At 55.4% G+C, this 27,524-nt stretch overlaps 1 protein-coding gene across 1 annotated transcript; it reads right to left on the reverse strand.

Annotated features, from left to right (window-relative positions):
• Positions 1–617: 617 nt before the first annotated feature.
• On the reverse strand, positions 618–27,280 carry TANGO6 (transport and golgi organization 6 homolog; the record flags this gene model as incomplete). Its single annotated transcript, XM_079541351.1, has 17 exons — positions 618–794; positions 2,403–2,516; positions 4,216–4,367; positions 7,510–7,662; positions 11,261–11,318; positions 11,485–11,991; positions 14,463–14,597; positions 17,566–17,745; positions 17,866–17,992; positions 19,168–19,344; positions 20,704–20,816; positions 23,464–23,546; positions 24,107–24,269; positions 24,735–24,859; positions 25,314–25,461; positions 26,108–26,224; positions 26,492–27,280. 17 exons carry the CDS (start codon positions 27,278–27,280, stop codon positions 618–620), a joined length of 3,318 nt encoding a protein of 1,105 aa, XP_079397477.1.
• Between the last annotated feature and the right edge of the window lie 244 nt (positions 27,281–27,524).

Below are 27,524 nucleotides of genomic sequence, written 5' to 3' on the forward strand. Positions count from 1 at the left end.
GCCCCCAAACAGTGGTTTACTGTGAGGGCCTGCAGCCCCCTGAGCACAGAGGAGCTCCAGTGCAGGTCCACAGCACTGTCAAATAGGCAGAAGGGCTCCAGTGCTGGTGGGGTACAGGAGGTTGGCAATACCATCTCCATTTCCTTATTTTCTCCTGGGAAAATCACTCAAATATGGATAAAATTACATTTTGAATCTGATTCGGCTGCTGCTTCCAGATATCTCTTTCCTTGGCCCATAAATGCCTCTTGATGCCCACAGGAACCCCAGGGACTGAAGGGCTGAACACTCCTGGCCATTCCAGGGTCCTGGCACCCCAAATCCCCCAGTACCCAGGGGCTCTCCATGTGTCTCACAGCTGAGATGGCACCAGGGCACTGTGTGGCTCCCAGAAACAGACAACACACAGCAGAGGATTTCTCCTTTTAATCTCACCCCCCCACGCTGCCCCGGACGAGGGGCACTGGAGATGCTATGTGCCCCCAGCAGCGCTGTGGTTACACCACGGCTGACACCTGCTGAAGGCAGCCCGGGGGCACAGCAAACACGTCTCCTCCAAGGAGCAAATTGACACAGCACCGGAGCAGGAAAAGTGGCTTTCTGGCTCCCGGCACCCGCTATGGCAGCACCACGATTTTCTTTTCCAGCACCTGCGGAGGGAAGAGGACGCTCCTCATGGCCATGTCCAGCTCCTCCAGTGCCAGCTGGGCGTGCAGCACGGCCGCACCGTCGGGTTCAGCTGCCACCACGTGCTTCAGCAGGCGGTACAGGTCCAGCAGCACGTCCTGCAGCACCTGGGGAGAGCGGGCAGCAGTCAGAACCCGCCAGGGCCTCCTCAGCACCCGGGGTGAGCCCCAGACACAGTGCACGGCGTGTCCCGGCAGGTGCCCCATCCACCTGGCCAGCACCGGGACATGGCCCCGCCGCACTGCTGATTCACAGCCCTCCCCTCCTGTGACTCAGTTTCCCCACATGCAGGCAGCACTGCATGATCTCCCCAAGCCCCTAGATCCTTGCGAGGCTGCAGGACATGGGTACAAGCTGGGCAGCCCCGGTAGCAAACCCTGTGGGCACAGCAGTTGAGGACAGCCACCAGACTGCAGCACCAAGCCCTGGGAGGGAGCAGCACCCTCAGCCCCTCCAGAGGATGAGGCCCCGTGAGCAGCCCCAGTGACAGCATGGGGCACAGAGTCACTGCCTGCACAGGGACACAGCAGGAAGCAGAGCTGCGGGGGATTCCAATTGGGAACCAGCTGCTTCCTTCCTAGGAACTGAGTCCCAACACACTCATTGCTGGGAAGGAGGGAGGAAGGCAACGATGACCTTAGGAAACCTGGTCCTTTCCAGGTCAAAGTATCCATCACCAGGGCTCCAAGGGCAACTTCCCAGAGCTTCTCAGGATATTGTTTGTCATCATGGCCCCTCTGCCCCAGGAAGGAGGATGATGTGCTGGTTACTCTTCAGTGGTTGAGCACAAGGACATGGACACTGGCACCAAGCACCCATAGGCAGCACCTGGGAGAGGTTCTGAGGCAGTTGGTTTGTTGAGACAAGCAGACGTGGGCTCAGGAGGAGCCATGAGTGGAAGATGAAGCAAATCAAGACTGTGACACAAAAACATCACTGCGCCACACGCCTGTGTCCTTACTGCCCCCAACTTGGGTCCTGCAATCGGAGGGGCTATCAGAGTCCCCAACCCACTCGTGCCCCATGGTGGACTGGCAGAATAATGCACCAGGGACTGGTGTGCCCCCAAACGGCTGCACGCTGATCTTGAGCTGCTCTTGCCTCTCCCAGTGTGCTCCTCTGCTCGCTCCTTCTACAGGGAGGGCGAGAATGGAGGGAATAGATGAGAAGGGCCGTTTTGGTGCAAAGAAACAGAAACAATTGCAATTAGGACCTAGAAGGGCTTTGCCCAACTGGGCTCTTCCTGATACTGGCTGTGCTGGTGCTGAGAGCATTGTTTATAAGAGGATGAGTTGGTGCACCCGGCCCAGCCCTCTCCAGGCTGTTCCCACCAGGAACACGGTACACGGTGCTGCTCACACCAGAATCAGCAATAACACAGGCAGAGAGCCTGCAGCTGTTCAGGTAATTATAGCTCAGTTAATTTTCTCCTAACTCACTGCAGCTGCTCTACACACTGCTGCCAGGAAACTGGGAGGCACTGTGGAGCAGGAGGGGGCCCTCAGGGTGAGCACAGCCACCACCAGCACGGGGACATGTTGAGATGGTGCTGGATGCAACAGCCCCTAAGAGTAGGGGGGCACCCCCAGCTTGAGGGGAACTGCCTGGAAGAGGAAGTTCCCCCACATGCACACCCAGCCCCGTCCCTGCTGCCCTCCTTGTCACTGGGGTGGGGGACACTCCTGAGGGGCACCATGCAGTGGGAAGGGACCCACCTCGGTTGCCTTCTTGCTGAGCCCCCGCAGCAGCAGCACCACCACATGCACAGCTGCTCTCCGCACCTCCGCCTCAGGGTCCGTCTTGGCGATGGCCGTCAAACAGGAGGACACCTGTGAGGATGGCACAGGGAGATCAGCACAAGCACACAGGGTGACCTGGTGGGGACAATGTGTGGCTCTGGTACTCGGCCTGTGGCCCGAGTCTGGTGGATGGGGATGGAAAAACCCTCCCAGCACCTCCATCCTTCAGCAACACTGCTCTGGATGCACTGCAGATCTGTCGCTGGGCAGCAGCATCACACTAAGAATTGGGGCAGTTTGCTCGGGGCTGGGACAGGCTCTGCTTATGGTCAGTGGCAGCAGAACAAAGCAGTGGTGAGCCACACACTCAGGATGGGATTTCATCATCAGTAATGAAGCACAGAGACTTTTCCTGAGCTCAGAAGAGGATGCAGCCCTGCGTTCTTCTCCTTCCAGCTGCAGAGCTGCAGGCAAGCCGTCTGCCTCACTGCAACAGTGCAGAGCACTGAAACAGGGGGATGGACTTCCGCAGTAAAAATCAAAACTGCTGCAAGTCCTGCAGAGCGTCTGGCATTATGAGTGCCAGGGTGAGCAGTCCAGCTGATGCTGGCACTGTGCTGGCTGTCAGCTGTCACCCTGAGCACGGCAGCAGGTGAGGAGGCAGCGCTGGTCCCTCTGCAAAGCTCACCCACGTCAGAGGGCACCGAGCACAGCAGGACTGCAGCGTGCTCCCAGGTGACACGCAGTGTCCTTAAAAGCCCGCACGGAAACCCTGCTGCCAAGGGGCTGTGCTGCCCTCAAAGCACTGAGCCCCACTGCCTGCGGGGCACTGAGCACCAGCCTCTGCCAGGGGCCGAGTGTAGTGCGGACATCTCTGAGAGCTTTAAGAAAAAGCAGAGTTGAAAGAAGCTAATCAAACAGCCAGTGACAGGAGGGAGAATTAGCAGAGTGAGTGCGTTCCTGAAATAGCTGCATGTGTGGTGCATTGGCATCTCATCAGATGCTGTCATTACCCAACTGATGCGCGAGCAGCAAGAGGGAACCCAGGGAAAAAAGCCAGAGCTCAGTGCCGCTGCTTTGCCTTCCCTCCAGCCCTGCGCACTGGCTCTGCTGCTGAGCCCTCATGGCAGCTGCTGGGCACAGGGCACAGCTCTCAAGATGCACAGATGCAGACTGGCTCCACTCGAGCCCTGCAGCACACCTCACCCCATGGCACCTCTCTTAGCAAGGGCTGGGAGCCGCTGCCATCGCACTCCTGTGGGCACAGAGCTCTCCCCATCAGTAGTGAGGAATAATGAGGCTTCATTAAAGGGGAGGAGGTGCCTCTGGCAGGTACAAAGCATGCCTTGAGGACTGTAGTGAGATGGCTATGGGAGGAGCAGAAACTGCTGTGTTTCCTTGGGGCTGTCTATCATTTCCCATCACAAGGGACATTTTAAGCTATTTATAAAGCTTTCAGTGCTAGAATTTCCCAAGCGTTTGCTTCAGAATGAATGACTTTCACACTCTAATAGCAGCAAACATCATTCACTTCCTCTCCCACAGTAAGCAGTGAACAAAACCGTGCTGCCGTGCCCCCAGCAATGACCCTGCCAGCAGCTGACAAACCACCCTCATTAACATCCCCCAGCAGGATGCCCCTAGGGCTGACAGAGCTTCAGTGCTGCCCCCAGCCTCCCCACTAGACCTCAGGCTGCACCCAGCACAGCCCCTGCCCAGATGGAGCATCTCTGTCCCAAGACAGTGGGAAGAGGGAAGTGACAGAGGCTGCTGGAGAGGGAGCTGATACCTCGTGGATGACAGAGCCCAGCTGGAAGCCGAGTCTCTGGCACAGCTCCCCCAGGTTGGAGAGGCTGCTGGCACGCAGCGTGCTGTCTGGGTTCCGCGCTCCCCGCAGGAAGGCGTGGATCAGGGGCTCCCGGTGCTTGATGACCAAATCCCCTGCAAGAGAGAGCAGAACTGTGGGTCATGGCAATGCCAGATGGTGCAGTGTTTAGACCGCAAGGAGATGCAAGAGCCCCATCCTGCACTAGAGCTCGCTCCCAGCACCGCTCAGAGCAGCGCCAGCCCCTTGGCTCCCAGGGCAGCAGCTCTGCATTGCACAGAACGGGTGGATGCAACATCCAGAGCAATGCTTCTGCCCAGCACAATGGTGCTCAGGGCACGCTGCAGACAAACCCCTAATGGTGACCTACTGTGCTGCTGGGGACTCACAGATCATTGTCTGGGGCTGCTCAGGGCATCACAAACTCCCTCAGTCTGCTGTTGAGCCTTTCAAATAGGTGACATGGTACAAATAAACAAAAATGGAGTGTGAAGGCCCAAATTCTCACATCATTCAGTGCGCAGAGCCCACACCCAATTAGCACATGCAGACACGGGGAGGTGTGAGCCAGCTAATTAGGAACACCGAGCGTGCAGCCAGTGATCTGCATGCACAATTTCCCAGTGCAGAAAGATGCTTGGAACAGCAGCCCGACATGCTCCCAAATGCGAGGGCACCTTCCTGCAAGAGCAGTTCCCATTGAGCAGGGACTGCTTTGATAAGGATTAACCCGAGGTGGTATTTGGGATAAATGAGAAAGCAATGCTCTGCACATGGGGATATAACCTATGCTTATGGCTACGCTGCCTTGATGCCCCCAGTCCTTGGGAGCCATCAACACCACGCAGGCACCGCTCCAGTAGCACAGCAGACAGCAGCAGACAGGGATGGGGACAGAGGGACGTATGGCGGTCCCCAGGCACAAGGCAGCAGGAAAGCTCTGAATCATCACACTGCCAGAAAGCAAAGCACTTCTGGAAACACCAGATAAATTCTCCATCTCAAACACTTGAAGCTTTGCAACAAAAAACAACTCGGTGCAATTTGTTCTATAAATACACAGGCGTGCCAGGACACAGCGCAGCCCACAGCAAAGGCGCCGCTGCAGGGAGGAGAGCCCCGCAGTGCCGCACCGGCCGCCCGCCGCCAGCGCTTCAGGCTGTGCCACGGCCCGTGCCCACGCTCAGTGCCCGAGAGGAGGCTGCTCGGGGCCGTGCTGGCACTGCTAGGCCCTGGCACAAAGGGCTGGGGCTGTGCTGGGGACGGCAATGCAGAAGTGCTCCTGCACTGGCCGCGCCAAGGCTCAGCCTTGCCACGCGCACACCCCAAGCGCACCCCTCGCCCTGCCCTCCCCGGGGGGCCTTGGCTGTGGGCTGTGCGGCCCTCTGTCCGATCCTCCTCGCACCTCCGCACCCGAGATCCTGGCTGGGATCCTGGCTGAGCTCTCCGTACCTGCAAGCATAGCTCCCGCCCTGCTGGTAGGTGAGGAGGCATCTTTAAAGGATAAAGTATCTTTGAAGGATCCAAACGAGCTATGAGTGGAATAAAACCTTGACACACTGCAGCACAATTATGTTATTATCTTAAAAGAAAAGGCCCTTTGCCAATTGCTGCTCATGCCTAGAGCCAAGAGATGGCTCCGTAGCGAGGAGGGAGGATGGAGGAGCTGCTGGCAGCAATGAGACAGCCCAGGAGTTGTGATACTTTCTGCTCTATCAGCCCTCCCCTGCACTGCACAGATGTACACAGATGTTTCCCCATCTGGCACAGCTGCTGGCTTAATGCACGGCTAAGCTCAATGCACCTAGAGCACAACCAAAGCCAGGAGGCATTGGGCTGGAAGTGCAGGTTGCTGTCACTCAGAGAGCACAGCAGCACATGCCCCCGTCCAGCTCCACCATCACATTTCAAACCCACACCACCTCACATGGCAACAGTTCCTCACATGGGAAGATTTCTCTTCCTTTTTTATTGCAGCAGGACTCCAGGGCATACAGTCACTGTTCTGCCTGAACAAGCCACTGCTGTCCCGTGCAGCCATGCTGGGCAAGGCAGTGTGCACCACGCTGTGTGCTTTGAGAACGGAAGCCAGTAGGGGATACCTGAGGTGGGGGAGCAGGGCAGGGAGGGCTCAGGGCACAGCACAGAGATTTGTTGTGGTCTCAGAGTCCTGGAGAGAAGCCTTTCCTCACGGTGTGACTGTTATGGATAACAACAGACTGGACTGATCAGCATGGAGGCTGTGCAGGTTGTGCATTGCCCCTACGTTCCCAGGAAGAAAGGTGGCACAGAGCTGCCACCATGCTGGCAGATACCAGTGGGAATGGTGTGAGGACTGGCTGCCAAGCTGGGAGCTGGCTGTGGCCCCAGTGTTGGCTACACTCCTCTTCAGCATGAGCAGGATCAGACCTTGACAGAAAGGCATGTGGGACCAGGAGAGCTCAACTCATCCCCTGTAGGACAGGGCTGTCGGCAGCCCCACAGCAGCAGGGACAGCAGCTTCCTCCTTCCCTTCGTGCCCCGGGAACACCAACAGCCTGCTCTCATCAGCCTTGTCTCCACCAGAGAAGCACAAGGCGTTTTAGGACATGTCCCAACAACAGCTGCCAGGAAGGCCTCATCCAGCTTTCATCCTTCAGCCCTACATGTCCAGGCGCTTCCCAGCGTCCTCCGATCCCGGCGTCGGCTGCTGAGGGTGAGGGGGAACGGCTGTGGGATCTGCACCCCCGCTCCTGCCCTTGGGGTTCAGCTGGGAAGCTCCCAGTGCCGGGGCAGGATCCCAACTCCTGTCAGGCCATGTCCCCCAGGCAGGGCGAAGTCTGGGAGGCCCCAGGGACTGGCTCCATCTGCCCCATATGCGGGCGGATGGGGTTTTCCAAAGAATTCCAGGCCTTTGTGCAACACACCAAAGCCTTGGACTTATTTTCCCAGTGGTGCTCCCCAGATTGCTCCTCTGCCCCCATTACTGCATGGGTCCCTCCAGCCTCACCACGCCCACAGTGGGTTCAGTCCCATTTGCTAATACCCTCCACGGTCCTGAGTGATACCACACACAGCAAGAACCCATAGTCTGACACAGCCTGGGCTTTATCTCGCCTTTATCTTCAAAATGCCCCAGTCCCAACCCTGCACCCACTTCTAGACAACAAAAAGCTCCATGTGCTTTAGGTGGGGGAAGCACAGGAGAGCAGCACCCGGCAGCACCCTGCAAGAGCTTTGCAACGTCCCAGTGGGAGAAGAGAGCAGCCAAGGACTCACCCAGCGCCCGAGTGACGCGCATCAGCACCTCGCCCAGCTTCATCCTGGTCACAGCAGCTGTGCTGTCCTCTGTGCCCTGGACAGGATGCCCATAGCGGGCCAGCAGGATGGGCAGGATCTGCTCTGGGTACTCACTGGACAGCAAGGCAGCACCTGGAAGTCAAAGGGATTGGGAAAGATGGTCCAGGGTTGAGCAGGAAGATGGCACGCATACGGGTGGTACTGTACTCTGCACGCGTGGCCAGGTACCCACGATGTGTGCTGGTCTCCTGCCTCCACTGCAACAGGAATGGCTAATGTAGGCTGGTAGCCACAGCTGACCAAGCAGCACCCTGGCAGCAGCTCCCACTGTGGCTCTGCATAATGGTGAGCACCAATCCATGCTGCCATCAGGCCCAGCCCCGTGGCCAGGCCAGTACCAGAGCTCCTGAGCAGGCAGGAAGGAGGAAAAACGCAGGATTTCACTCTCAAAAAGGCACAGACCCAAAATCCATTATAGGTGAGACAGTGATGGCCAGGGAAGGGGTGAAGCATTCCAAAAAAGGCAGGAAGCCAAGCAGTGCCTGTGTGCTGTGTGAGCCCAGGTGACAGCCTGCTCCTCAGGGATGCCACTCCTGGGCAGAGGCAGCAGCTGCACTGGGGCTGCACAATGCTCCAGATGATAAAACCAAACTGATGGGGCCGTGATGGAGGGAACCAGTGTGGGACAGGCCCTACTGCCCCTCTGGCTCCCAAGATGTGCTTTGGGAGATGCGAAGGACATCGTGGCACATCTCAGGCTCCTTGCAGGAATCCCTCCTGCATAACTAGGGGAACGACCCCCAGGTCTCTCGCTGCTTGCTCAGCATTGCTGGGTTTTGGCCTGCAGGTATGCCCAGGCTGAACATGAATTCTGCACAGATGAGCACGCTGTACCCTGCCAGCTCAGCACAGCGTATCACGTAGCCCCCTCTGCACAAAGCCAAACCACCAAGAGTCTAGCGTGGAATGAGCTGGATGCCAAACTGAAAGATAAATAACAGTTGGCAGCAGGTGTCCACTAATTACTGCTGGTTAATATTCATTGACCCAGTGTCTACATAACAAGCCAGACATCACTGGCTGCAAGACACTGCCACAGCAAGCACCGGGCTGGGCATGCTTCTGGGCACCACTTGGCTGTGACTCCTGGAGCCCAGTCTGGCCTCTGCCCTCTCCTCCTGTGCAGCCCAGAGGCTGGCTTTGTGCAGAGCTCCTCCAGTACTGAGGCTCCTGCATGCAGGCACTTTTATGGCCACGGCACTGGGATGGGGAAAGGCAGCTGCTCTCCAGGGAAACACGAATGGCAGAATTTGACCGTGCCAAAAACTGAGTCAGAGCGAGGGCTAAGAGCGAGCCCGGATCCAGCTCTCCTGCCCTCCAGGAACCTTCACCTCCAACCCAGTTCCCCAGTTATCACAAAGCACTCAGCACAAGTTACCACCCACAAGCCCAGGCACATCCAGAGGGGCTGCGACCTCTCCTCCAGCATCAACCACGCGTGCACCCAGTGCCATGGTTCCCATCTGAGCCGCTGCAGCAGCCAGCTCCCAGCAGCAGCACTGTGTGCCCAGAGCCGAGCCCTGCAGGCACAGCGGGAGCCTTGAGCAGCACTGGTGCCTCTCCTGCTGCCCTCTGGCCCCACGTGTGGCACAGCGAGGCACGGCAGAGCACAGCACAGCACGGTGCAGGTGCCAGCACAGCACGCAGTGTGAGTCACCACCACAGGGAACTGCGTCAGGGTTAATCACAGCCATAGCCAGGCTGCGAAACACAGAGGCAGCTGCACACCATATATTAATCACTTAGGGAATATTTCAGCCTTCATTTCTATTTCACCTGCAGGGCAAGGACAAACCCATCGCACTCAAGACCATACAGGCATGGAGAGGAAAGTATATTGATAAGATCGCTTTCCAACTAGGTTTGAAGGTTACCTACAAGTGCAGCGGAGACGCAGGGGCAGTGCACCCTCTTCCTGTCTCCAGCTCCCTTAGCCTCAGTGAGCTGCCTGCCCACCAGCTCTGCCTGCCTCCAGGGGAAACCTGGCCCTGCAAACAGTTTCCTCTCCCATTTCAGCCATGCCAAGCTTGTAGTTTGCTTCACAGGGGTCTCCCAAGGCTCTGGTTACATTCACGGAACAACTTCTCTTCAAATTACCTCTGCTACTTCACATACACACAAGAGACAGCAATTTGAAACGGCAACACCTAAACCACGTCTGGGTTTGGAAGCTCCTGCATGCAAATCACTGCAGTCAGCCTGGTGCCACCGCATCAGAACAGCAGGACAGGGAATAGCTGAACGATGAGCAGGCCAAGTCCCAAGGGTCTGCAGGGAAAGCAGCAGGGCTGGAGGCCCAGCAGAAGGGGAGCCCCAGGCATGCAGAGCTGGGCTGTGTCCTTCCAGCTTCCTTCTCCAAGCCTCTGCTACCATGCAGCTTAGGCTCTAAAAGAGCCGCAGTGCAATGCCAGCACCAAGTATTCCCAGCCCCCAGTTCCTGCCTGCATAGATTAGGTGCCAGAAGCACAGACCCAGTGCAGGGACAGTGCTCAGCTCCTGCTTGTCCTCAGCTGGAGGACACCCCGAGCAGTAAAACAGTGCAGGGCACCCTCACCTCTGCACTTACAGCTCCACTGAGGATGCACACTTGTGGTCTGTGCACATTAGCAGTTAAACCAGGCAGTAAATTAACTAATTACCCATTGACGAAGCACAAGGAGAGCTCCAACTAGACAAGGCCAAGGAGACGGCACTCACCAGCTTCAGGAAATAGGAGCCGAGCCCAAGCTCCAGCTGTCCCACTCCTAGTGACACTGCAGGTCCCTGGGAACATGTGGCACAGGGGACACTGCTCCTAAGCTCCCAGCCCAGCCATGCAGCACTGCCATACAGACCACGGCTGTTGCAGCAGGTCAGCTAAACACGCAGGAGCATCGCTGCTGCCTGCTCAGGGCACGGCACTTAGAGGGGCATAGCAGCACCACCTGCTACTGGTCTTGAGGCTGCAGGCATGAAAAGAGGTGGCCGTGCCTCCTGGCATCACAACCTTTGCAGGGAAACAGGAGGAAGGAAGCAGGGGCTGGCACAGACAGGTTGGCATTTGCTTCCCCCACATCCGTTCAACCTCCCCTACAACCAGGTGTCTTCCAGGGAACGGCTCCCAAGCGGGTTAGAAATCTCAGGAGTGGTTACTTAAGTCTTTGTCACCGTTCCCCCCGGCAGGCCTATTTCTACAGCACCAAGATAGAGGAGGGCTATGGCTGGAGCACCACAGCTCACTCACTGCTTCCCCGCCCCTTCACGGTGGGAAACTTCAACCTTCTGCTTCAGGAAGAGCTCAGCCACAGTCTCAGTGGGGTGAGACTGAAGCCCCAACACCTCCAAAGGCCACATTCCCCCCGCTCCAAAAACTCATCTGTTGGTGACGCTCCCACCACCAAGACAACCCAGCTCAGAAAAGCCATGGCAAGGGGCTGTAGCGGGCTCAAAGCCCTGAGTGCAGCACAGTGCTGCTGCTTGGCTTGGCTCCTACGCAGCCCTCCTTGGTGCTACCACCCCCAAGCCCCTCGGTGGGCTCTTCTCCAGCCTGTGCCCTTGTAGCAGTGCCCAGGGACCCTGCACAGCCCACAAAGCACAGCACCACGTACAGATGTGGCACTGCCACTTGCACACAGTGCTGTCACTCCCCACTGCTACACAGCTGCCCTCCCCCAGGTCATGAGTTGCTCACCTTGAATGGCAGAAAGGTACACAAAGGAGTCCTCATGCTGCAGGTTTTCTAGGAAAACCTGTAAAAATCAAGGAACAGATTTGTTACCAGCAGTCTGGAGCCCTGCAGCACACGAGGTGGGCACTGACACGAGGTGGGCACTGACAGATGTTCTGCCCCACAAGCTTCACCACGCACCCCATGATTTGGTCACAGGGGATGGTGATGGTGTGGAGATCCTGTACCTGGAGGATTTTCTCTTGAATCTGGAGTGCCTCTGGGTCTCGCTGCATTATCAGGCTGGAAAGACTGCGCAGGGCAGCTGCCCGGACAGGAACTTGGGGGTCATAGGCTGACAGAAGCAGCTCATGGAGCTGAGCTGGGGCCGAGCTCTCAGCACTTGGAGCTGCAGCAGGACCCACAGCAGAAGGCTCCCCATGCACAGTCTGCTCTTCACTCTCCCTGGGAGCTGAGGGGTGGCCGCGGCCGTGGCTGTGCTGTGGCAGTGCCCCAGCAGCCCCTGGGCTTTGGCAGGGGGCTGTGTAGGCTTCTGTCCTGCCTGGCCCCAGCTTTTTCCCCAGCACACTCTCAGCTGCAGTGTCAACCGTCTCAGTGGAGAAGGCGCCATGAGTGCAGATGGTGATGCGTAGGTCTGCAGCCAGCTCCTGGATGACGGGGTCAGGATGAGTGCAGGACACCTCTTCCAGCAAGGGCAGCAGTCGCTTCAGGACAGCAAAGTCACTTGATTTCAGCTGCAGGGAAGGGAGAAGCAGCATTGGCACCATTGCAACAAGGGGCTCATGCTGGCACGGGGCTGCTCCCTTGTGACGCTAGCGAGGGGTGAGCTGTGGGCAGGAGATGTACTCTGGGGTTAAATCTGTCGTGAGACTTTGGCAGGGGGAACTGTATGGTGCTGATGGCCTCTTGGCAGCCCTGCAGAAGAATGGGGCTGCTGAACATTGAGGGCTGCCCCATCCCAAGTTCTGGTCACTGGAGCATCATATCTCAGGGTGCACAGCAGGGAATGGCTGGATCTGTTGCACTGCCCTAGCTAGATGAGCCTGCAAAGTGAAATCCCAGGTTAGCAGCAAACGTATCGATTGCAGCACCCTCCCTCTCTGATAGCACCTCAATAGGCTCATTGTACAGAGCTCCAACAATGCAGACTTCACTGTTGGGAAATAAAACACTCTGTGCACTACAAAGTAACATGGTAGCTTTCTGGGTTGAGAACGAACAGCATGTCACGGGAGAAGGTGAGAAAGCAGCAGGCAGGGCAGGCATTGCAGGAGCTCCCAAGGACGCCTCCTTGTCCCTGCACCAAGCAGCATCCCAAATGCTGGGAGCCACAAGCACCCCACAAAGATAGGTGATTGGCCCTGATGCTAAGCCCAGGGCTGGCACAGCATCAGATCCAGGCACTGATCACTCTGCTCATCCCACAGCACTCTTGCTGCCCTGCCAAGGCTGTGATCCCCTGAAGGAAGTGGCACGCAGGTGGTTGGAACGTGCCAGGCAGCCCGGCGGGGTTTGCTGGCACAGCACACAGCCCTGGGGGCTGGGGAGAAGTTCCTGCCCTAACCTGGATTTAGGATTTAATTGCTAGATCCCAGGAGGAAAAGCTGGGCTGCTAAGGCCTGAAAAGCAAAGCTTTACCGGAGGTTTCAGGGGAGCATTTGGATGATTGTGTAAAGACAAAAAAAAAAAAAGCAAAAAAAAAAAAAAAAACACACACCCACTTGGCCATTCAAAAACAAACAGCTTTGCAGCCACTCCTGCTGCTTCCAGCACCAGCTGCCCTGGGAAACCTTTTTCATTCAATTTGCTGGCCAAGTTAAGTTGCTTCCATTAAGAAGAGAGAGCAGGGCCTGGCCTGGGAGGGGGCCCATTAAGGCTGCTCCGGGACCACCAGCGAGGTGGGGGCTGCCTGGACCAGGACCAGCTCCAGGCTTTGCATTTCTGCAGCCAGACCAATAGAGTACGGGGGTGCTGGGGGGGCCTCAAAAGCCTCAGGCAAACCCTCCAGCCCCACGCTGAGCACCCAGTTTAGCCCCAGGGCTGCACATGAAAATGCAACGCTAGGGGCCAGGCAAAGGCAAGGCCCCAGGCCAGCACCCGATGGGTGGCTTTGCACCTCCTTTTCCTGCACATCAATTGCCACAATATGCTCGTTAATTACATGAGAACTGCCGTTTGCTCTTGCTCTAATTGAAAGACACTGCTTGTTCTTCCCTTGTTTGTGAGCATGCCATCCTTTTTAATTAAATGTCCCTTCTTCCAATTCTAGGAATGTTGCTAATAAGACAATAAATCATCTTCTTCCATTAATGTCTGAATTTTCCTTTGGGCAAGCCCAGGGATAAAGCAGCTGACTGTTCAGTGAAGTAAATATGACGACTTCGCAGTGCTAATGAACATTACCACTCTGCAGTGCTGTTTGACTGACACTGTGAAACTCACAGCTTTGACAGAGGATTTTCCAGAATGGTGCAGCCCACATGCAGAAGTTCACCGTGCACAGGCAGAGCACACAGATGCGTAGGGATGCAAAAGATGATAACATAAGGAGACTGTGATGGCAGGGCTCTAACAGAACATTCTAGGAAGCAGATTTCGGATGATCAATGAATTAACCAACGTTTTGTCATCAATGAGCATAGTTCTGCAGAGCTTTTCTGTGCCTCTTTTTGCACTGAAACAGCACGATGTCTGGGACCCTGCAGCCAGTGGCACACGAAGATGATGGGACAGGCCTCATCCTCCAAGCACACAGAGCCTGCAGGCACACTCGCAGGGCACACAAGGTTCCACTCGGGGCTGCTTCCCAGCCTTGCTGGAAGCACACAACCTTTTGTTTGTCTGCTTTCTCATAAGGAACACACAGCATTGTAAAGAGAGCTGGGTTAAATGAATAAAGCAAATAGTAGGAAGTGGCTCGTGAATGCCAGCAAGACCCAAAGCAGCACACGCGTGTGCGGGCAGGCTGGTGCTTCCGAAAGAGATAACAAGGACCATAAAGAGTGTGGCAAGGATCCCAGGGCTCACACCAGCTGCACTCTGAGTGACCTGCTGGGAAGGGACCCTTGGCTGTGCTCCCAGGAAACAGACAATGCGTGCACATGAACACACCAGTATTCAGGAAACCCAAACCTAACCCAGTGTGTGTCACCTCCATCAGTACCAAACCGTGCCTGAACCCAGGGCTTGCCCCACATCCGCTCACCTGCATGGCTCCGCTGAGCATGGCAGCCACCAGCCCCATGGCCATGCTCAGGGTCTGTGCCTCCACTGCTGTGCCGTGGCCCCGGGCCAGGCTGATGCATGCTCGCTGAAGTGTGACAGCCACGAACTCCTCCACCTGCCAACGGATGGGAGAACGGTTAGGAAGGAAGGAGGTGGCCCCAGCAGTTCCACTGCTGCTTCTTCAGCTCCAGCAAGGAGCTGCTGTAATGCCAGCCCCACCAGGGAGCCCTGGAAATCTGGGGGACAGCCAGGGTCTAGGTGAAGTCCATCTGCACCAGGAATGCAGCATGCTGGGGCTCTGCTGGTGGATGTGTTCGAGTTCCTAAACCATTGCCATTCCCCAAACCCAGACAGCAGCACAGCCCTGCCTCTCGCCCTCTAAACCAGCAGATGAAATTCACAGGGAGCAGCACCACAGCAGCCAGGCTGGAAGCTCCTCTCCTCTCCCTACACAGCCCTCCCTTGAAGGGAGGAAACCAGTATTTGTGAAACATGAGACCTAAAATCCAACGCTACCATCCATTTCCTGAGCCATAGCAAACAAAGCTGAAGCAGAAAGGTGCTGACAGCCTAGCCCATAAACAGTCACAGCAGACTGGCTGCCACAGGGCTGGAGGCCTCTGCCCAAACTGGGAAAACAAGGCTGTGGAAGATGCTGGGGAGCAAAACGAGGCTAACAGGGAGCAAAGCGGATAGAGACAAGTAGGGGGAAATATGAGAGGCCCCTACAAGATTGTGCTAGAGAAAAGTTTGAGTTCTGCAGACTGCAAACAGCGACCCCAATTTGTTGGCTTAAAGGGGTGGGGGGTGGGGGTGTCACACTTGGTGATTTTCTCACAGTATTTTCTCTCCAAGCCAGTGATGATCTCACTTGGCTGACTTTGGCCTTCTCAGCACTTGGCACCAAGATCTTTGATCCCACAGGCTTCCTGCATTTCTAATGGAGCTTGAAATTAATACTTCTTTTCCTTTGTCTGCTCCGGGTGAACTTGTTGACTGCAACGGGAGCCAGCTGCTCATTCATGGTGGGAAAAGCATGGATTAGTGGTCACTACTGCTTAACACACTTGTTGCAAAATGAGAGGAACCCTTTGGAGTAGCTCCTCCTTTAGAAACAAAGCAAGAGAGCAACAAGGCACTGCTACAGCAGCTCCCCATGTTACCAGCCTCCTGCCAGTGCAGCAGGCACCGTGGGTAAAACGCATTCCTCATCAGCAGGGCTCAAAGAGCTGACCAATGCCATCTTCATTACATGTCCCCTATTGCAGCAGAGAGTAGGAGGTTGGCTTTGAGGGTCTGCAGGTAAGGCACAGGTACATTCTGGACTAAGAGGACCAAGAAACGTGCTGTTAAACAGCAAGAATGCAGAGCGAAAACGCATTAGTGACTGCTCTCATAAAATAGTAACACAACCTGAACGAATTGAAACTACACTCAATTGCAAAGAGAGCAATGTCACATACAAGTGGTCCATCAGCAGTGATCGACACCAATAATTAAAGAAACACTACCGTCTAGAAAGGAAAAATAAAAGCTTGGAAGATGAAACACTGGGTGACGTTTCTGTCTCGTGCAGGAGGAGACATGCTGCACCACCAGTGGCCACCGAGGAAATAAAATCAAATCAACCTCATCAAACCCAACTGTGAGGGGGAAAATGTAGAATAAATGTGCAGCTCAGGAGGTCCACAGCTGCCTCCAATCTCCATCCCTGGGCTCAGGCCCCACATGGAGAGATCCTACTTGCTCCCACTCTGTTCTACACAAACACACGCTGCAAAGCAGCTGCAGCAAGAACAAAACCCCCTAAGGAACCATGTACTGCAGAAAATGCTTAAGAACACAGCTATGCAGCTGCCTGTTTGAACCTGAGGGACTGGTCCTTGAAATATGACCCCTGGTGTTTACTTGCAGGTTGAAGTATAATGGCTTTTTTGTCTGCACTTTTTTTTCTTGGGCTGTTTCTTTTTACACCAGACATGCTGGACCCAGAAACTCAGTGAAACCCTCTCCCATTTCCCACTCCCAAGTTTTGACTTGGACAGCAGAGCTGAATGTGCTCAGGTCTGTGGGTTAAGGAGGGCGCAGGCACACTGCTGGTGCTCAGGCTGAGCTGGATGCTGCAGCGACCACCGCTGTCACTGCTCTGCCACCGCAGGGCACAGCATGAGAAATGCCATTGTTCCAAAAAGAAAACTGAGAAAAACCGTGCAAGAAGTGACCTGCTCTGCTTCAGGAAGTCATAGGTAACCAGTGTAATCAGATCATTGAGTTTAAAAAGAACTGGATGAGGAAGTTAAACATGCAAAGCAGCTGGTTAAGCATTGCCCTGGTGAGCAACAAAGCCCTGACAGCCAGGTGCAGGACAAGAATCTCCTTCAGTGCCACTGCGGTGTGGGCTGGGAGGTGACAAAACACCACATTTTGAACTTACAGTAATTGATACATTTTGCAGCTACTTGTTCAGGAAGACATCTACAAGAGCATGATCATGGTTATACCAGCCTTGACAGTAGGGCACCCCACTCAGTACAGGTGCTCAGCAGCAGAAACCAGAGCAGCCTACATGCTGACAAGGGAGAGGGGACACGATATGATGGCTGTACCATGCTGCACACCCAGAGCCTCAGTGCTCTTGCCAGGTCGGGGCACAGCTGCAGCAACAGCTAGAGGCTGTTGCAGAGATGTGCCAAAAGAACTGGCACCACTGCATGGATGCACAGCAAGCACTTGCTGGAAAAGTCTGCCTGGTGCAGATGTCTTCAAGCTTTGCTAAATGTTGGGAAGTGAATTTTGCTCAAAAAAATATGAAAAATTGGAGTTTTGATGACTTACTCTCTTGGTTTTCAAAACACAGCCATAAAGACATCTGCTGGCTGCTCCCTCCTACATCTGCAGCTCTCCCCCCTCCCTGTTGATACAGCACAGGTTGGAGTCTTGTTCAGACACTCACAACTGACTCAATAAACTGCTTTTCCCGGGGACATTCTAGTTTTCTCCTGCTGTTTCTTAGCAATTACGTACCTAAACCCAGGGGCACAGACAGCAGTGCCATGCTCCCCCAGGGCTTTACCATCACCCACCTGAGCAATGTTGGTGAACACAGTGTCCGAGACGCTCTCGCACAGCGCAGCCACAAGCTGGAGGACCAGCAGCTTCCTCCTCTGCTCAGCACTGTGCTGCTCCAGCTCCAGGAGGCTACGTCCAGCCATGACATCACAGCTTGCCACTGCTTCGTCCTCTGCAGCCACATTTCTCAACGCCTGATGGGAAGAGGCAAAGGAAGGTTGGACACTGCAAAGCACCTCCAGGTGCATCACAGCCTCTTTGCTACCTGTCCCAGGGAAACCACCCCAGGGATGCTCCCCTAGCAAAGCTCTCACCTTCAGGCAGTGGATGAAAAAGTCTCCAGCCAGGCCGCTCTGCTGGCAGTGAGACAGCAGCTCCACTAAACTCTCCACATGGCACTGCTCCGAGGAAACCTTCTGGTAAAGGGCCTCGTCTTCATCACTGAAATAGATTTCCATTCTTGTGAAAGCCACTAACGGCACAAGCTGAGTTTGGTGTGTCCCCAGTCACAGGAGGCAGAGAGAATAAGTCTCACAGACACCACCCAAGGGGCACCCTGTAGGCCACAGCACCCTCAGCACCTTTCCACGGACAGCCCCTGGGTTTTGAGGCACAACCAGAAAGTGAGTGCCTGGAAGCAGCAAACGCAACTGCTGCTGCTGAGTTCATTTGGTCTGCATGATCAAGCACTCAGCTTATTAATTAACCTACATTCGTTCAAAGAATAACATTAACAGAAACCATCCTATTCTAGCGCTAGTTAATTCATGCAGCGCTCATAGCAGTCACAGTCAGGACAGACAGAGGCATAATCATTAAGAAATAATTTTAAATTATATTCAGTTTAAACAGTGCAAATCCCACGGCAGACCTTCTACTAATTCAGGTCAGGAAAAGATTGAAATGCAACCAGAATGAGCACATTTCTATGGGGTTTTGTTACACTCGTAGTGAAATGAGTGCCTGCAGCTGCTGACACACCCATGCAGCAGACATTGCTGGCAGGAGCTGTGTGCTCCATGTGTACTGCTTCTCTGTGCTCACATGTGCCACATGACATTGCTGCCTCTCTTTGAAGTGAACATCATGCTGCTCAGCAGTCCTCAGTTGCATAGCTGGAGTCTAATGGCTGTCGTTTATTCACCACATGGCCACGCTCTGACTCTACGTGCAGAGGCCACCTGCCAGAGCAGGAGGGGGTCTGGTTACTGGCTCAGGTACTCTGGCATCACCGAGTCCTTGCTGTGACAGTGCCACCTGCGCCTGAGGAATTCCACCAGCTCCAGGCAGACATGGTTGGCCACAGGCAGACCCTGGCTGGAAGTGGAATGGGCATCTGCAGAGTGCCGGGACTGATGCTGTATGTCCTCCACCCAGACATCCGACAGCCCAGTCCTGGGACTTGGAGAGGCACGCAGCGAGCACGTACTAACACTCAGATAGTGCCGGGCTCTGCACTGCGGAACCACTGAGCTGGTGCATACAGCCCACCCACCCACCGGGGGAACGAGACCAGTGAGGACAGCATCGCCAGCCTCACATCCCCACAGAAGGCCCCAGGTGCTGGGTGACGCAGGGCTCTGAGCCCTGCACTCACATGCCCCTGCAGCCCTCACCTGACGGGCTCCTCCGCCGCGATGGCCGCACCGCCCTCGCTGCCCACGCGGAAGCGGCACTGCGGGTGCAGGCGGTGCACGCTGCTGGCCAACCCCACGCAGCCCTCCAGCACCCACAGTGAAGTCTGCCTCTCTGACTTCTCCAGGAACCACAGCAGCACCTCCTGGCACGGGGAGCTGCAGGGACAGACACAGAGCAATGGTGACCTTCTGCCGCCCGCTGCAGCCCTCCCCGCAGCGCGCAGCAGCACTGCAATGTGACAGTGTGTGGAAGGACAAAGAGAAAAGCGTGAATGCTCTGCAGTGAGCACAGACCCTCCTTGGGATGCTCTGGCAGGAGAGCTCTGCCTAGCTGAAAGCATTTGCTTCCATTTAGGAGGAGCTCAGCGGTACATTCTGTCATTCTAGTATTCACAGATGGAAGAATGTAGGCCCTCCAAGATTTCAGCCCAGCCAAGCAGAGAGCACTCTGTCTGAACAGCGTGTTTGTACAAGGACAGCCACTCACACGCAGCCTCAGTATGCTGCGCGCGGTGCTTCATGCCAATCTGACAAAGCACAGAGCTGTCAGCCATGCCAAGAAAGAGGAAGGAGACGGGGAGCACTGTAAGGTGGCACGGAAACCCCTGCCAAGTGAAGATGCAGGTTAATGAGATTGAATAGCAGTGCTGTGCCAGGGGTCTGGAAACTTGAACGCTTCCAGGCAGCTGTGGTTTTTATCACCCCTGCCAAATTCCTGTGTAAAGAGAGAAGCTAACAGTGACTGTGCTCACCCAGCAGCAGCATTCACTTGGCTTGTTCTGAGAACTTGCCACAGCACTCACTACTCTTTGAAGTGATTAATGAAGTCTTTAATAATAGCACAGACCTTATAGGGGAAACCTCCAGTACCCACGTGCCGGTACCACCAAGGCATCAATGTAAACCCACCAGGAGCATAGGTACTAGAATGGCCCAAAGCAAAGCAGCCCAGGAAAAGCCTGGGAGGAGAACAGGGAGAGGACAGCCAGCACCTGGTGACCACTATCATTCCCACCACAACTGACATATGTCATGTTCATCATCATACATCAGTCGTGGGGGAGCTGGGCACAGTGCAAGAGACAGCTGCCAAGAGGCAGATCCCACATGCACTGGAAAAAATGATCCCATCTAGCAAAAAGATGATCTTTTATTTTCTAATCCACCCCCACAGAACCCTCCAACACCCAGCCTAGTCCTGGCATTACCAGCCCTGGCCTGGGGTTGGGCTGCCCTTGCTGCACACTGCAGTGAGGTGAGCAGGGCTCCCGCAGGGCACGCCTGCCCAAACACCTGGCCTTCGGGGAAGACAAAAGTGAAGACAAGAACTGACTCCCTGGGCACAGTAAGGTCACGCACCATGCCTAGGCCTGTGGTTACTGCCTGCTTTTAATAAGCTTTTCAGGGTAAGAAAATTGGTCTCCACTTCTATACGTGTCCATATAGAGCATGTACTCTAGGGCCAGGCGGTAAAGAAACAAAACCCCAAAGAAGCTGTGCACAACCCTCCCTTACCGTAAGTATGACACATTCTGCTTGGCAAAGGAATAGAGGGAGAAAACCACTCCCAGGACTGACTGCAAGGATCTCAGAAGCAAGCTGGAGCTGTCATTCCCAACCACGTATACCTACGGAGAGAAGGGCACACAGAGTGTCAAACTCGAGTGGAACAGAGGGATGCCAAGGGAGAACAGAAGGTACTTCTGACACCAGAGAGCACGGCACAGTGTTTACAGCCTCCACCCTTTCAGCCCATTCTCCCTGATTATGTATATCCTGCATTAAAAGCAGCCTTCAGCACCATCTTTCTCCCAGCATTTGCTTAAACACAGCAGGGCTCCAAGCTGCAGGAACACTGCAGCAAACTCAGGAAAGCTGCTGCTTAGGGGTCAGGTCATAAGCTATAGAGAGATGCAATGGACACCTTCGACTCAGCAGATCTTAAGGAAACTGCACTCAGAGCCAAATCCCAAATACAAAAATCAGTCTCTAGTAGGAGCTGACGTGTGCTGAACTGATCAGGCTTGGAGGAGGCAGCAGGACCACATTCCTGCCCTCTGCCTCAAGCAGTGCCTTCCTGAACTACTAGAAGCACCCTCAGCCCAGTTGCCTTGTTACCAGGGCACTGCACACAGGTCCTGCTGCTGCCCACAGAGCAGTAAAAAACAGCCTCTTCTCATTCTCCATACGACATCCAGCTCAGAAGATGCTGTCCCTGCAACAGAGCAATCCCCACACCTCCCATCAGCTGGAGACACAGCAATAGGGCTCTGGCCCACCAGAGGCACTGTGACAGCCCAGGTACAGCACTAGGAAGGACGTTGCCTGGATAATTCTTGGCCTGCTGCACTGAAGCAAACCAATGTTTTGCCTTCTCTAATCCCCATGGAGCCACTCTTCCTAACCAGAATCTTTTGTACACAAAGGCTCCCTGATGAAGCCTAAAGGATGGTTTCCCACTCCGCATCAAATGACATTTGCTAGGGAAGAAACCCCCACAAATGGCAGGCTGGATCTTCCATCGCTAATCTCACCGCTGTCAGGCCTAAAGCACTATGCCATTAAGCAGGGATCCACCCCAAACTCCAAAAGCATTCTCATTGTGAGCAGCAGCCACAGAGCAGCCCTCCAGACTGGTCTCTGCCTGCCAGCTAGTTGCAACAGATCATTAGTACACAAAATACTACAACAATCACACAGCATTTAAGAGCTTAGGCTGCCTAGGGGCATGCCAGTAAGTCAGTCACCCCCTTCTTGAATTCCTGGGCTTGAGATGTCCTTCTCTGCTGGAAAGTGTTCAGCTGCTGCCAGGCAGCACAGTACTGGTGGCGCTGATGGGAGAAGGAGGCACCAGTAGAGGTTTTAGAAGAGGTCCTCATCGAACAGCCCTGGTCTTTCACGGGACACCACCTCTCCCTCCAACACCAGAGCTCAGATCTGTGCTGCTGAGCACAGCGCTGCAAGGGGCCCCTTCTACACGGACAGGAAAATTTTCCAGTTGGGAACAGATCAGTGCCACAGAGGTGGAGATGCTCCCTACTAAAATCATCATAATCCTAATTATCCTTGCTGGAAGGAGCTACAGGTGTTACACATACACTGCCCGGCCCATAAGACATGGAAGGTGATCTGTTACCAATGAAATCAGACTGCAACTAGCCTTTCAGCAACAAGGCCCACCTTTCTGTCAATTCTGTTGCGCCCTCCCCATGCCCCAGAACCTGATTAGAACCCAAGCACCAGGCAGACAGCTGCCAAGCTCCAACAGCCCGTCGTGCTGCACAGAGCAGCACTGAGGCCAGACCACTACCCCCAGTCTCAGTCCTGTCCATGAGCAGCTCCCAACAGATCAGCAAATGAGGCTGCAGGACACCCAGCAGCTGCTGACGGATTACACACCCACAGGTTTCAAAATTAACATCACGCACACAGAAAACACATGTCACGAGGTCAGGCTCAGAAAGGTCCCTGCAAAGCAGGCTGCTCGTTTTTCCTTACTTAACCCTCATCACTTCACCTCGCCCAGTGGGAGGAAATGCACTGTAATTCCCTGAGCCACCAGACGTACCAGCAGGAGACAGACCGCTGAGGACCCCCAGTGGGCACCAGCTGCGATGTCCTGCACGGATCTGGGACACCTGAGGTTGTCAGGCTCTGATGTTGATAGGACAGACACGTTGGTTTTGCCAGGGAGTGACTGCAACACGTGCCAGGCCAGTGGCACTCCCAGCCAGCTCCTGTGTCTCACTGCCTGTTCAGATATTACTGATCCACAATCATATCCCGAGGCCTGATGCTGTTCTGACAGAACACTCGGGCACAGCCATCCTACTGGAAACAGCATAACCTAGCAAGGCTCAGGTCCTGCTGCAGCTCAAAGAGGATAAGATCATGACAACATCGTGGGGACTGCTGGCCTCCAGCCCACCACCCCAACTCCTTCCTTCCTTTCACTGACACACCAGAAAGATGCTGGGGGAAAAGAAAAATAAAACAACCAACCAGCAAGAGCTCACTGCTACTTCACAGAATTCGGGGTGAGAATACTTGGAAGCAGCACCTCTGGTATCCACTAAGAAGCTGCAGTCCCTCCAGTGCAGAACTTCATTCAAAGTTATTCTGCACAACTCCAGGCCTTGCTTCAGCACCATCACTGCCTGAGCTGCTCGTTTTGCTGCGGCCTAACACACACCCTCAACAGCTCAGGAAGTCACCAGCCAGCTCCTTCATAGAGCAGCGTTCTCATCTCCCCAAAGATCAGATCACAGACTCTACCTTGAACACATCTTCCACACAGTTGCTGAGTTCTGCCTCTGTCACCAGCACTGTCCCAGCTGACAAATCTTCCTCTGCTATTTCTGAAACAAAGAGGAGAAAAATAAGCACCTTCACGTATGCAGAGTCTTTAACAAAATGTCAGCCCCTTGATGCCCAGTACCAAAAAGCCCACAGATAATCCTCTTGTTTACTCTCCATGAGGGAAAAGCACAGGAAAAAATAAGCCCTGTTAGCTGTGCTAAATATCACTGTGCTGCTGTAAACTCTGCAAGGTTACAATCAAATCAAAACAGACCAAAAAATCCTGATGGATTATTCCTTAGAGAACTGCTTGGCCAGTGTGGGGAACTGATGGCTTCCATCTAGAAGACCAGAACGACAATGCCAGAATGGAAGAGGCTCTCAGAGAGATGGTAGAAGCCCCACTGCTTGACCTTACACCAACATGAGTTAAGTGCTAGTGAATATGGTGCACACAGCTACCTAAACATATCCATAACCAACAGACCTGGGCTCGCACCCTCAGTAGCCAAGTCACCAACACGTGAGAGAATTGTGACGGAAAAACAAAGACCAGTGGAAAGAGAAATCCGATCCTTCCCTGTTCCAGGGCTCAACGTGTCCCCTCACCAGCTGTTACCTGCTGCGTCCGAGCAGCGGAGAAGTGGTGTCAGCAGAGGCTGGAGCAAATGCTTCTCTGCCAGCTGAGGGTGCTCTTTCACCATGGTGAGCAGTGTCGTGGTGGCCACTCTCTGGAACTGCCGCGCTGTCAGTTTGTCCTGGATGTGCAGTAAGTCCAGAATCTGAAAGGAAAGTCCGCAGAACCAGAACAAAACTTAGCAGTTGATTCCACGCAGCTAACGGCAGAGACTGAGGAGCCCCTGCAGTGCTGCTTTACTGGACACTGGGCACAACACTCCCCACACAGAGGAGCAGCTCTCTGTCCTATGCACAGGAGGGTGACCTGAGCCTGCACCACACCCACAGCCAAAGCTCCCCAGCAGAAAGCTCCTTGAAATGCAATGCTGAATAGCTCATGTGGTCAGGCAAGGTTGTTCAGTATTTCAGTAAAATATAGAAAACTCATGAGCAGAATAAAAACGCATCCCACTGGGAGAGCAGTAGGAAAACAGCTCTGCACTGGGGCAGCCAGGCTCAAGTCAGGTGATGTTCAAGTATTGACAGCACAGATACTGTGCTGAGAGCGCTCCCACTTTACATGCACAGGCAGTCAGCATGCTGTGTGGAGAGCAGAGGGCAGCGCCTACCTGGGGGCACACGTGTTTGTAGTAATCCTCCAGGGAAAGGCACTGCTGAGGGCAGGAAGCCAGGATCTTTGCAACCGCATCACATTTTCTCCAGTCCACAGCTGCTGTTTCAGCATCAGTGCCACCTGCCCCACTCACAGAAAGACAAGATCAGCTCAGCCCGACTGCACACAGCAGGGCCATTTTTGGCTGAAGTCAAACGTTTCTGGCCAAAAAATGGCCTTTTCGTTTTTATTAACCTCCTCAAACCATCTTTCAGGAAACACCTGGGCTGAATGAGGGAAAAGGGAAAACTATTGTCCAAGGCCTTTGACACTGGAAAACAATGTCCATAAATGTCCAGGTGTATGAGAAAGAAAACAGAGGGAGGCTGTGCTTACATAGTTCATGCTGCAGGAGTTCAACAGAATAGCCACATTTAGAAGCAGAATCTGAGCATTACAGAAGCCAGTTTGGCCTAACAAAAGCATTCCCCATTTCAGTACGTCCCATGGGACGAATTGTCTCAGACACATCTTTTAAGAGTCTTTTAATCTGCAACCCCAGAAACGAAGAGCAGCACCCAAGCACCCAACTCACCGCCAGTGCCCTCCATGATACCCCGAACCACAGCCTGAAGCCCATTGGGTCTCATCAGCCGTTCTGAGAGCAGCTGGCCACAAAGGCGACGCAGCCATGCTGGAGACCGAGCAAGGGCTGGCTTTGTTTCTCCCCCAGCAGGGCGACTCTGAAAGGAAACAAAGGAGCAAGCTAAAGAGTGAATTCTCTCCAGTACACATTTGTGGGCAAACCCTCACTAACAAGCAAAGCAGCCTGCATCCTGCCCCAGAGGACTTGATACCACATAGGAGCAGAGGTTGGAGAAACATTTAAAATCACTTCATCCAGGGGCACAAAGTAAATTAAGGCTTAATGAGAGAGACCAACCTTCCTGGGAGCATCCTGTCATGGAGAGCTTCCCTCCTTTAATTAAAATCTTTCAGGATTAGGCAGCAGTTCTGTCTCATTACTGACACAGGGGCTCAGGGGATGAGTCACATTCAATGTACATAAGGGGACAGAAGTGGTGAATCCCTCTCCTTGGCTGCCCTGGCTGCAACCCAGCTAACATTGCCTATATTCTACTCCCCACTGCTAAGAGGCAGCCTCTGAAAGGGCCACAGACAACAGCAGGAGCCAAGGCAGCAGACAGCTCTGCTTCACCAGAACTGCTGCAAACCTTCCAGGTGCAGGTGTGCCTAAACTGAACCTGCACCTTGCTATCTGCAGGTAGCAGCTTGCTGCATCCTAGCACAAGGTTGAGCAGCTGCCCCAAACAGAACAAGAGGTAACAGCCATAAGTTGTACCGGGAGATGGTTCTGCTGCCTGGTACCTGCTTGGGGCCGCCCTGCAGGATGAGCAGCTCCCGCACGGCCAGAGGCTGATAGACACGGTCCAGAATGTGCTGCAGGGCCTCCCGGCTCTCTGCTCGCTCTGCTTCTGAAAGGCCCTGGAAAAACACAAACCCTGAAGCGGTGAGGGCAGCCTAGCTGTGAGACTGCACCTCCACACACCCAGCACCCAGCTCCCACGTTGTACGTGCAACAGCTTTGATCTGTTCTTTCACACTGAGACACACACGGCTCACAAGCAGCTGCCAGGAGCAGCACTCCACAGGGACTCTGGGCATCCCCAAACCTCGACTGCTCCAGAACCACAACCCCAGGCCCGCGGGGACACACCCGCACGAAGGAGCGGAAGGACGGGGACCACCGACCTCGCAGTGCACGGCGGGGCCGTGGCCCAGCAGGCAGAGGCCGGCGAGGAGCGGGCCGAGGTGCTGAGCGAGCAGCGGGGCGCCGAGCGCGGGGTGCCGGGCCAGCTCCACCAGCGCGGCGGTGGCGGCACGGAGCCGGGCCCCTCGGGCGGCCCCCGGCGACAGTGGCGGTGCGGGGAGCCCCGGCCGCCGCCCCACGCCCGGCGGCAGGTACGGGGCCAGCCCCAGCCCCACCGCGGCCCGCAGCGCCCGCCGCACCGTCTGGCCCTGCGCCGCGCTCAGCGTGTCGGCGGCAGGCGGCGGGGCGGCCCCGGGAGCGGACGCGGGGGCGACGGGGGCGGCGGACAGCGCCTCGAGCCGTTCCTTCAGACACAGCAGCAGCGCCAGCACCGCGCACGCCGCGGCCCACGCCGGCTCGGCCTCGTCCTCCGCCCCGGCTGCCAGCGCGGGGTCCCGGCCCAGCACAGCGGCCCGCAAGCCGCGCAGCGCGGCCCAGCCGGGCTCCCCCCGCAGCCGCTCCTCCAACGCCGCCGCGTTGTCGCGCAGGGCCTCCAGCCGCAAGGAAACACCGTCCGGCCCGGGCCCCGCGGGCCGCCCCAGCAGCAGCTCCAGGGCCTCCACCACCCGGCTCGGCTCCACCGTGCCACCCGCCATCTTAGAACCGACGCCGAGGGGCGCGGCGCGGCCTGCCGCCGCCATCTTGGGGAGGTCGGGCGGGGGGGCGGGGCTATGCCGCACGGCGCCATCTTGGAGGGCAACGGGAGGGAGAGAGGCGTCGCCTGCCGCCATCTTGGGCAGGTCGGGGTGGGCGGCGCCATCTTGGGTCCAGGCTGCCTCCTGCTATCCACGTGCGGGCTTCCCCAGCGCGGGTACCGCCACCGCTTGTGGTTTGGTGCGGAGAAGCAGGTTGGGCACGGGACGCCGCCGTCCCCCAGCCCTACACAGCCTCCTTCCACCTAGCCTAGCACCACCCTGAGGTGAGGGCTGGCAGTTCGTTGTCTGTCCCTGCTTTCCAGTCCCGCGTTGCACGGGT

The sequence above is a fragment of the Tetrao urogallus genome (assembly GCF_951394365.1).
Source record: "Tetrao urogallus genome assembly, chromosome: 12".
NCBI lineage: Eukaryota > Metazoa > Chordata > Aves > Galliformes > Phasianidae > Tetrao > Tetrao urogallus.